This window comes from Engraulis encrasicolus, chromosome 23 (genome assembly GCF_034702125.1).
Source record: "Engraulis encrasicolus isolate BLACKSEA-1 chromosome 23, IST_EnEncr_1.0, whole genome shotgun sequence".
In the NCBI taxonomy this organism is placed as follows: Eukaryota; Metazoa; Chordata; class Actinopteri; order Clupeiformes; family Engraulidae; genus Engraulis; species Engraulis encrasicolus.
In genome coordinates this window covers 4,361,880-4,373,874 of record NC_085879.1, presented here as the reverse complement: position 1 = coordinate 4,373,874, position 11,995 = coordinate 4,361,880, and the positions used below count along the sequence as shown (strand labels likewise).

At 39.3% G+C, this 11,995-nt stretch overlaps 1 protein-coding gene across 1 annotated transcript; it reads left to right on the top strand.

Annotated features, from left to right (window-relative positions):
- The first annotated feature begins 197 nt into the window (after positions 1–197).
- Positions 198–6,795, top strand: si:dkey-6i22.5 (polyamine-modulated factor 1). The gene is made up of 5 exons (XM_063190667.1): positions 198–514; positions 1,808–1,913; positions 2,413–2,513; positions 2,917–3,112; positions 6,526–6,795. Exons 1-5 carry the CDS (start codon positions 339–341, stop codon positions 6,592–6,594), a joined length of 648 nt encoding a protein of 215 aa, XP_063046737.1. The 5' UTR covers positions 198–338; the 3' UTR covers positions 6,595–6,795.
- Positions 6,796–11,995: the final 5,200 nt, after the last annotated feature.

Here is an 11,995-nt window from a genome sequence, read left to right as displayed (position 1 = left end):
AGCTGAGGGCTCGAGGGTAATGGCACATGGCACAGCTGTCGTGTCTCCAAGTTTGGATTTGGAATGAGTGGCACAAGTGTGGACCCTCTCGTTGGACAACTCGGCTGAGCAGTTGCTGTCAATCTGTCAGCTGTGCGCGATGCGCACGCACAGGCACAGGCCTCCGGCAAATGTTGTAGTTTGGACCTCAAGACTCGCCGTAGAACGGAGGAGCGCAAGTTTTGTTTTGGCGCGAGAGGGTTTAATGGTGGAGCTGTGCAACTTTTGCCTGATTCATTACTAGAGTTGTTCACTAACTTTGGACTTTGCAGAAGGACTTTGTGTGTGATGCTCTAAGCATGGATGATAATGCGGTACAAAATATACAAACAGAAGACAGCACAAGGGACCAGGCTAGCAGCATGGATTCAGCGAATGCTACTGACAACAACGCGTCGGTGTCGCAGGGAAAGAGACTGAAGATTTTCAACAAAGCCATGGAAAAAAGTTTGCAACGACTGATAGCGGACGCCAGGTATATTTCATTTGTCATCTACTTGAGTATTATACTGTTCACTGTCTGGCCAAAAAAGTCGCACCAAAGAAAGGTTACACACACTAATGTTTTACCGTCTGTTACCTTTATTACGGCGCACATTTGGTGTTGGCTTTGGGTGTCGCATTGTTTTAATACATTTGCAGTGTCTGGATTTAGTTTCACCCAGCGTTACATCAAGTTCTCGCCAAGATGTCATATTGATGATGGTGGTGGAGTTTGAACAGAGTGCAAGCCTTTCCCAGCACATCCCAAATTCTCTCTCATTGAGATTCCCAGACGTTGTTTACACAGGGACGGGTTACTGCACAGGCCTAACGGGCCCTGGGTTGGGCCCAGGGCCAAAAGCAAAGGAGGCCCTGGAGCCCAAACCTCCACTTGTATGAAACAGACAGACAAACAAACCACAGACTGGAAATCTATCCTCCTTGGTATTGACAAAGTGCCCCTCAATTAGGCCATATACCTACCATACGGGGTCTGTGACACCGGTTATTGGTATCTGAAAAGGCCCTTCAATTAAATAGCATGGGTTACGATATGCATGTACTAAAGTAAATCACAGTACTGCAATAAATTGCTTTTTTGGACGCTAATAAGGCATACTGCCCAAAATATTGCACTGTCCTACAATGCATGTACTGTAATGCAATATTTCCTTCTTTCTTGATTTTCTTTCCTGAGTTCATGCTGCCCATTCAAACATGTTTTTCATGGGTTGGTACTCCCCAACACCATACATTCTTCTAAGTATTCATTATGAACAGGAAAATGGCACTTTTTATCCATGAAAAATGGATCTTCTCCATGTATGCCATTTTCAGTGTTAAGAAATAGACATTAGTAGCTGCAAAACTTACTGTACTTTGGGCATACTATGAAATATTAGTTTATTATTTAGTATTTATCAAAACTCATTTAATATTCATGAAAAGATTACATTTGGCAATAGGCAGCACTGTTTCAATGAGTACCATAGCACTACATAGTACTACACAAGCTACTCTGGTCACCATCCTATAAAAACACTGTGATGGTGGCCAGAGTAGGTGTATGTAGGGCTACTATGTTGTACTATGCTGCTCATTGAAAGTTGTGAAGCTGTGCTGCCGATATTTAACTATGCAAAAACATTTAATTTGTACTATTAATGGTTGATGAAAAATATGATGTTTGTATTGACTATTTAGGAAAATTAGTGAAAAATGTAGCCAATAACTTGGAACACTGTGTATTAACTCGCTCCTCATTTATTTCCGATCTGCTATCAAGTTTCCACAGATTTGCACAGTCATTCCATCCTTTCTACAAGGACAACCCACAAACGACAAAACAAATCCACCATCAGTTTATTGCCAGTCTTCAGGAGCATATCCAGGTTTGTGTGAAGTACTCGTGTGTCAAGGCAAGGGCTATTCACATGTACAACAGAAAACATGTAGTTCATAAGGTTAACAGATATTTGATTCAGATTTTCAATTCTTAATATACAGTATTTACCATAGTTGTATGTAAGTTGTACTTTTACAGACTTAATTATAACATTAGTGGTATGATATTACATGGTTTCAACTTTGTAATATCATACCACTTGTGTTATAATTACATTTGTAAGAGTACTTCTACTTCTACTTTATAAAACTCTGGTATATGTACTATACCGAAGATACATCAACAGTAATTAAGATTTTTATGTACGTATGAATTTTAGGACCGTCCTGCATGTCAAGTGTGATGTTTGTCAGATTCTTTATACTGTTTATTTGTGTGTGTGTGTGTGTGTGTGTGTGTGTGTGTGTGTGTGTGTGTGTGTGTGTGTGTGTGTGTGTGTGTGTGTGTGTGTGTGTGTGTGTGTGTGTGTGTGTGTCCAAGAACAGAAGGACATCAATATCGTGATTGAGGAGTGTGAACTGCAGTGTAAACTGGAGGAGTTGGACAGACTCTGTGAAGCGGCCAAAGATAACACAGAAACTGCCTGGTGAGCCCTGCTGAACTGGCTAATGAAAAGTTACATGTAATTAACCCATCGATGCTTTACTCAGCATTCAGACTCATGGGATTATATATATTTTTAATTAAGATTTATGTAAGGTGTTTGGGTTTTTTAGACCCGTTTTCAGTTTTCTACTTGGGGAAAAATTGTATGAATTATTATTCTTTCACATTGAGATTCACTAGCTTTGGCTCATTTCCTGTGAGGAACATGATTGTGAAGAAATAATTAGTGACCTTCACATGTTTAGTGAACATGGCAGGGTGTGAACTATGTGGGGAAAGGTGTGCAGATACTGTTCAGTCCTCCAGTTGTGCATCGTTGTTGTAACCCAGTGTGCAGTGGACATATAATTGGGGATTCTCACTGACCTTTTGGTTTGTTCCAGGCGTCCAAGTGGCCTGCCAGAGCAGGACATCAGTAGTTTCCTGATGCCTTATTACAGAAAGCAGGAGCTCGTCATGAGAAGGAAACTGGAAAAGCTGACGAAGGAGAATGAGGAGTTGGCGAGGACGGTGCAAGAAGGCCGAAGTGCCATCGCAAACGCGGAACAGTTAATCGCTACTCAAGTGCAGAAGTGGAAGGTGAGGACCAAAGGGGCTTACGAGTATAGAACAAAAGTAATAATAACTGGACTTCATTCTCATACAAAATGCCTTTTGTACCAGAGGTAAGCAGTTTTTTAAAGATAGCAAACACACTTACTACGCATGGCATGTTACATGTATTCTTATAGGGGTCATGGTACAGTACATCCCTACCTTGTAACCAGTGGCTACCGCTTGGCTACACAATTATTGTCAATATAGTGTTATTTAGGGAGCATACTACAATTCTGAGTGACATGAGAATACCTGTGTCTTCTCCTAAACGGTGTCATCAATAGTACAGAATCCACACAAGCAGATAAAACCACCACAAGACAACAGGTTCTTACCGACACAGGTTTTTATCACACACTGTGCAGATCTCCAATGGTACTTCCAATGTTAAACACCTACCCGCTTAGCATTTTGGAGTTCTTGTCTCTGCACGCAGCAGAATGTTTGCAAATGTGAGAAATTCATCTACAGCTCCAGGCCACTTTATTACAATAGCATGAAAAAGTTGATTTATTTCCATAATTCCATCAATAATGTTAAACTGTCAGGGATTGTAGATGCATGGCCCAGTTGTTTAACTATTCCAATCATTAAAGCTTTTCTTTTTACATAATTTGGCCTTCCAGCTTAAAAAACCCATGAATTGGGGAATTCGCATCATTAGAATATTGTAATAAAATCACAATTTTCTTTATCAAAATTCGTTTCACATCAGTGCACATCAAATCAGTTGAAATTTGATACTTTCTACATACTTGGTTAGGACTCTCTGTCTTAATAACGGCCATGATGCGTTTAACATTGAAGTCAATGGCAGAAACAGTGCATGGGAGTAATGGAAGGCCAGATATCCTTGATGCTTTGCTGTCAGCTGTTCTTGCTTGCTGACCTGGTGTCCCACACTTCACTCTTCAGTATACCCTGTAGATTTCCATGCCACGTTTTGTCGCTAATTCACCAGTTTAATTCAAAATCACCAGAAATGAAACCCCATTGAAAATGAATGGGGTTTTATTTCTGGTGAGTTAGAATTAAACTGGTGAGTTAACACCAAAACGTAGCATGGGTATCTACGGGTATATTGAAGAGTGAAGTGTGGGACACCAGGTCAACAAACAAGAACAGCTGACGGCAAAGCATCAAGGATATCTGGCCTTCCATTACTCCCATGCACTGTTTCTGCCATTGACTTCAATGTTAAACGCATCATGGCCGTTATTAAGACAGAGAGAGTCCTAACCAAGTATTGAACAATGCATGTTATGTAGAAAGTACCAAATTTCAACTGATTTGATGTGCACTGATGTGAAACGAATTTTGATGAAGACAAATATTCTAATGATGCGAATTCCCCAATTCATGGGGTTTTTTTGAGCTAGAAGACCAAAATATGTAAAAATAAACAATTTAATGATTGGAATAGTTAAAAAACTGGGCCATGAATCTATAATCCATGACAGTTTAACATTATTGATGGAATTAGGGAAATAAATCAATTTTTTCATGCTATTCTAATAAAGTGGCCTGGAGCTGTATATCTGGTATCCAGCAGCAGAGAGACACTCGTACACACACATGCAGGCACACACAGCCAGTGCAATCCTTAATTCCAAGTTGTCACTGTGAGGCGGGAGCGCACACTGTCAACGCAGGACTCTTCCCATCTTTTGTGACTTTGAGACATTAACATTATTGAAAACTTTATAAAAAATCATTTGAAACAGCCTGTCTGTACAAGGCAGATTGAATTGGAGGTGTTCCGGATAGAATAATTGGCAACCATTCAGTACTAACAAACTGTTGGGACTTGTCTTCCTCTGTAGCAAGTGTCCACAGGCCATTTGATCTGCATTAGATCGGGAGTAACGTCTTTGGGGTGCCCATAATTATGTACATGCCTACAGTATATGTTAAAATAAAGTTGCTGCTTCAAAAACTTAACAAGAGATAACCTGAAGTTTGGGCACCGACCAAAGGGGTGTCCAAACTTTCTCAAATTCCTGTGCATTAGATCTGATATGGAGGGTAGTTGGCATCCACAAATGCCCTGTTGTATGCACTACTGTCTGTAGTGCCTCCCTCAGGTTTACAGAGCAGCTATTGTATCATGTATTGATGCATCTGGCCAAGACACTTCTCATGTTATCTATGATCTATGCTCATTATCAGGGCCACCGTTTTAAGTAAGATTCTTTCATATGTCTGCAGCATCTGTGTTTGCACTGCTTGAATCTGTACGCAGGTGGTCACTCCTCGTACAGCATTGCTTAAAGCAGTGGATCCCAAATTTTCTCTGCTGCAACCCTATTTTGGACCTACAATATTTCCACAACCAAACACCCCCCCCCACCCCCCATATTCGAAACAACATTTTTGTTGTTAGTTACTTGATTTTTTTTACTCCAGAGAAGTTAACCATACAAGTGAATTGCGTTACTAACCAATGTATAAAGTTATGTTAGCTCTTAACCAGTGGAGTTGATTATTTGCAGAGTTACTTCTCTAGACTCTGCAACCCCCCTAGGGGTCCCGAGTCCCATTTAGTGAACCCTAAAGTATGTTTGAATGTTTTTCTGAGTTGGTTCTTATGAAGAGTGATTTTGTCTCCCCCTGGTGTGGAGGCCTGCCTGTGCATTCCTGTTGAATCCCAGTCTTCCATTCAGGGAAAGCGGGGGGGATATCTTTTGATCAAAGCCAGAATAGTGCATTGGTGTATATGTCTCATGCTAAATTATAAGAACATGTGCTTTTAATAAGTTCACTTTGATGATTTATGATCGACTCATGCATGTCATTACGACTTGGAAACAGTGGAGAACGTTAGGATTAGTTTGGCTGGTTTAAATGGTTTGGGTTGTTAAATGTTCCCGGTTGTTATGTTGGACAAATTTCTTTTTTCAGGAAGTAATGTAAATCAGATATTACGGTAGGCCAAGGAAGGTGGAGGAATACTGATGGGATTTTACATCTGACTGAGAGTGGGGACCCTATGGTGTCTTTTGGCCACAGGGCAGGGTTGCTTTAGGTGCACCACTGGAACCCGGGAGACTGAAGGGACATAGTGTAATTAAAGCAGTACAGTGCCCTTTTTTTAACAATCCCCTTGAGTTAAATTATTAAGTTTACCTCTCTCCTCTAGCAGGACCCATAGGATTCAATGTTAATTGGTAGCTTGAAGGTAAAATTTGCACTGCCAGACTCAGAGAACGACAGCAAGTACTGGAGAAAGGAATAACTCAATTATTTAACTGAAGGAGAGGTGTAATGTGGTACAATATTGTTCTAAGCTGTCAAAAGTATTTGGTTTTGCGTTGTTGGTTGCACAAAATATTTGCAAGTGACTTTCCTATTTCATGAGTTTGTTTTGTTCACATATCTGCCTCATTTTTTTCTAGGCCCCAGTGGAACAGCTGCGATCCTGCATTTCTACCCTTTGCCCAGAGGAACCTTTTGACGAACTCTAAAGGTGTAGTCCATTTCCTGAAAAGAAGTGGAGTACATTGAGGATACTTTTTGCATTGTATTTTTCTGTGTGTAATTTTTTTTGTATTTATGCTTCATTGTGTTTAGAGCAATATTTTATGTCATGGCTTTGTATGCATTTTTCCTATTTCTGTACTGTACACATGTCTTCAAAACTAATACAAGCTATGGTTTTAACATTCGAAGTTCTTTATTGTTCATTTCTTTACATGCATTAGACACATACAGGAATCAAAACTATGTATCTCACTGTCCTATTCATGACAAAAAAACATGTACAGTAGTAAGGTACTGCGCTCTTACCTAAGTATAACAAGTAACAAAAAAATAATAGAAAAATAAATTAAGATGAACAACAATACAGTGTAGCTAAGTCAGAAGAGCATCAACAAAACCAGCACATACAGTTCTGTGTCAAGGTTTTAGGCGGTGTCAAGAAATTATATGATCAAAGAATGCTTTTGAAAAATGAGTTATTCGAGAAAGAAAAAAAATATTACGTGCTATTATGACTTATTTTTACTTGTTATAAGCAATGAGTGAAAAAATGAGTGAATCTGATCATTTGTCAATGAACAAATGTCTTAAAACTAAATTGAAACTAAACTAAAATTGAAACTACACTTACAACTAAGCTAAATCGTCGAAGTTCTAGTTCAATAATACTAGTTATAAGGTGATTTTGACTTAGATTGAATATAGGAAAAAATAAGTGTGCTAAGATTTCATTTTTGCAGTGCAGGTGTAGGTAATCCTGGAGGGAGGTCTTCTCTAATTCCTAATATTTCCCCTGGGTGGCGTAGTTGGTTCTCAATGCAAGGTGAACTTTGTAAATTAACATTTAAAACTTTCCCTGTCCTTGCCACTTTACTACACATACTTTCAAGTCACTCATTTCATTCATATTGTCGTCCAGCAACTTCTTTAGATCTCCCTGATCCTGAACCATAGGCGTGCTCAGATGGAGATGATATGGTATAGTCAATTAGGCCTAGGCCTTCTTATTAGAAAGCCCTTTGACATTTTTATATAAAAAATAGGCAGCAGCATCTTTTGGGGGATATCCTTGCACCAAGAAGGGAACGGATTGAATCGGTTTGGAATGAATCCAATTGAATTGAAACGTGATTAATCGATTCAAAGACCTAAGAATCGAAATCGAATCGATACAGAAACATGGCTGCGATACCCAGCCCTACTCCCCTGGAGAGTCTATAGAAACATCTATGCATTTGTACGTTTGCCAAAACATTAAACTTCAAAAACGGCCATATGTGTTTTTATGTGTGTTTATGTTACCGGTGCAATGCTGTTTTAACGAATGAATGTTTAGAAATATGGCATGTGTGGAAAACAAACCAAATGCTACCAAAATGCTGGTGGCAAATATGTAAATCTGGACCTGGTCACACCATGAGGCGTCACTTGCTATCTGCAGGGTTCCCACTGGTGCTTGAATTCCTTGAAAATGCTTGAATTTCAATTAAGTGTTTTCAAGGTTGTGAAAATGCTTAAATGTTTGGTGTTGTGCTTGAAAATGCTTGAAAATTGTGTCAAGTCAAACTCAGTAAGCCAAATAATATAAATAAATTGTTCAGGTACATCAAAAATCTGAGGGACTGAGATGTCAGACGGGATTTGCCATTCGACACCCTAAAATTGATTAAAATGCAGGAAATTGCATCTTAAAAACGCAAAATTTTCTGGGGAAGGACCCCAACATCCCCTTCTCATGACCTATTAAAGGTGCTGGAAAACTGAAAATGTGGTGCTTGAAGGTGCTTGAAAAGTGCTTGAATTTGTTAATGAAAAAGGTGTGGGAACCCTGTATCTGGGTCCTTAAAGGTACACTGTGTAGGAAATGGTCAAAAAAGGTACTGCAACTATGCTGCTCTTTGAAACTGCTACTGCCAAATTGGACCTTTTCTTGAATGTTTACTATTTAATGAACTAATATTTACTAGTATGATTAACGTACAGTAAGTTGTGCAGCTAAAAATGCCTATTTCTGGAAATTCAAAATGGCGGACCATGGAGAAGATCCCCCTTTTCATCTATGAAAAGTACAATTTTCCCAGTTATAATGAATGCTTAGAATTTGATGGTGGTTGTAAGTTTTCATGAAAAAGGTAACATTAGTGAATGGGTAGCATGAATTCTGGAAATAAACAACTAAAATTCTTGCACAGTGTACTTTTAACAATTGGTGACCCAGATGTTAGAAGCCATGGTGATTGGTCGTAAGTAAGTGTCACTCTTAATTTAGATTTCAAGACTTTAGTTTTTACCAATTGCTGCGTTTCTCACATCTGGAGTAACCACTAGTACAGGGACGCCAGATAGTCTGTCACACCTGTACTTAGAAGTAACTTAGTTACAGGTTTTGGGAAGCCACAAATGCTGCTGTAAAAGTTGGTTTTAGTATGAAATGATATGAACTCTGTTTAACAGGCAGTTCACCAATTTTTCCACCTTCACACTCATCTAGTAGGCATTAGGGTACACAATTTCAGTTGACCTATATTTTTCTGTCTAGTCCACTGATATTTTCTATTGAATACTGTCCTGGACTGGTGATCATGCATACAGGGCCAGCTTTCTTTGTTTGTTAGTCTTTCTGCACTATGGAGTTCACTAGACTGTCATTTCACTGCAAGCTAGCCTACAAGGTTACGGTTGTATGTGACAAATAAAGTATTCTTATTCTTTTAATCTCATTCCAGTCCTACACTCACAGCATCAGTACATGGGATGAAATGACCTGTCTTGCTGGAGGTTTTCCCATTTGTGCTCTGAGCACAGAGTGATTGTGTACACTACAGTGAACCCTAGTGGTAAGTACTAAGTAGTATGTCCACTCCTTACTTTCTTTTTCCAGTGTCAAACAAGTGTGTACGATCAACAATAGGGCTTGCAAAATATTTCAGCTGTCTCCCCCCACTGTATTTTCTATTCTGAAGCCCTATATATATATATATATACTATATATATATATATATATATATATATATATAGGGCTTCAGAATAGAAAATACAGTGGGGGGAGACAGCTGAAATATTTTGCAAGCCCTATTGTTGATCGTTGATATTATATAGAGAGAGAGAGAGAGTACACACACACACACACACAAGTCTACATATTCATATACCTATTCAGCGTTCTTTGAAATTGTGTGAACCTTCCAGAAATGGTCACTGTTTTTGTATAAAACATTGAAAGATCCTTTTTTAACAGACATCCAAATCCTAATTTCTAAAGGACCCTTTAATAAAGGTGTAAAGTACCCTTTATAAATACTGGATACACACAGAGATATTTTTCCACTGTTTAGCTGAACAAACTGGTTCATTTCACAAAACGGAAAATTTAACATGTGCAAAAGTACTATTAGCAGCTTGTGGCTGCTCCTTTCGGACCCATTACTTCATTCAAATGTCTTTTCTAACCTCTAACCAGTGTCTCGCATATGCCGATGGGCATTTCCCCCCTCTCCTCCTTGTAGAAATCCAGCCATATGAGAGAGGTTGGAGGGACACCTGTCATGTACCATCTTCTTCAGGTGTCGGCACAACAGTTCAATAGAATTAATATCTGGACCCTGACAAAGGACAATATGAATCCTCTTTCGCTAAAGCCAGTCTTTATTTAGCTTTGTTGGAATGCTGTTGGTCATTGTCTTCTTACATAATTTTGTCCCAGCTTCAGCTGTCTGACTGGTGGTAAGAGATACTGGCCAATAATGTGTTTATATGCCTGATAATTCAAGCTTCCTTGAATAATATGGAGTCGTCCACATGCAGACGTGAGAGACTGGTTAGAGCAGGGGTGGAAAACCTATGTCTTTAGGGCTGTTGATCGCCCCTGAGGCCATTTTATCCGTCCCCCAATATAATTTGAATGTTATGCAGCTTTACATGAAATATGACATTTTGTAGTGGAATTTTAGAAATCACATTTGCAATATAATTAAGTTATATTCAGTGGGCCTAGTGAATTGGGGTCTGTTTTAAAGGTGGCTGCCTTCGATGTAGGCCTAAAGTGCAGGGGGAAATCCTGGTTTGTGTTCATAGTAAGGCCCTAGGAGTACTTTTACGGCCCTTGGAGGAATTTGAAGTGGCCCCTTTGAATGAAAAAGGTTCCCCATCCCTGGGTTAGAGGATAGAGAAGACGTTTGGATGAAATAATGGCAAAAGCAGGAGCCACAAGCTGCCAATGGAAGGCTGCACATGTAAATGTTTCCGTTTTCTAAAAGAATCCATATTTGTTCAACTAAATAATGAAAAATATGTTTTGTGTTTGTCCAGTATTTGTATTTGCTTTTCAAATTAGGATTTGGATATCTGTTTAATAAGATTCTTTAAATTTTCTTTGTTGTTTTAGATTTTTTTTGTAACATTAACAGTGACCATATATGAAAGGTTCACATACCTTCAAGCATAGCCATAACTACCATTGAGCACACAGGGGTCATGTCCTTTGTATTTATTCATTTTTTCAGAAATGCAAAATGTATCTATGAATTTATCTATAGATGAAAATCATGTTTGATCAACAATGATAACTTCAGTCTGTATACACCACCCCCATTTATCCTTAAGACAGTGATCAATGAAAACGAACTTAAGAGTTTGACTAAAGAGTTTGAAGCATTCTAGATTCTGCAGTACATCATGCAGTATTTGACCTCAGTATTTGAAAATGTCTCGTTACGGCCCTGTCTTCAAGCTGCACTGTATTTTTGTCAGTCGTCCGTTTCAACTTGAGCCCCATTCAAAAACCAATAAACAAAATGACAAAACAGTCATCAGGTACTGTTGTGATCTCAGTGTGAGAGGGGACTATTTTAATGGTCGGACTAAGCTTTGCTTGAGCAGAGCTTGTGGAGTCAGCATAGATGGGCTATAACTTGACACCGCCCCTCTCTCCCCCTCCGCACTGCTTTCACCACCCTCTCCATCTTGTTCAGTCGTGGTAGGTCCAACCAGAGCCATGGAAGAAAGAGTTAAGCTAATCCCATTGACCTCCATGTTCCATTTTTACACAAAGATGGCGGCTCATGAAGCGCTTGACACACAGATTGCTATTGGCATAGTTCCAAAATAGTTCCAGGAAGTGAGTGTCTTAAACAGAAAGTGCAATAACAGTAAATGTCATTTTATTTCATTTTTACGTCATCTTTTCTTGTTATGCCGTGGTTCTGTGTTAGTCTCTAGCGAAAATAAAGCCACCGCCTAGAATTATTTGGATCTACGTGAATCATGTCACCGACCGACTTCCTGTACCCCGGCTGTCGCACCTCTGAATTCCATGACTGTGGGTCTAACATTTTCAACCGCTCCACCCACCCCCCAAATCTGTGTCACTGCACAGGGCAACCCGAC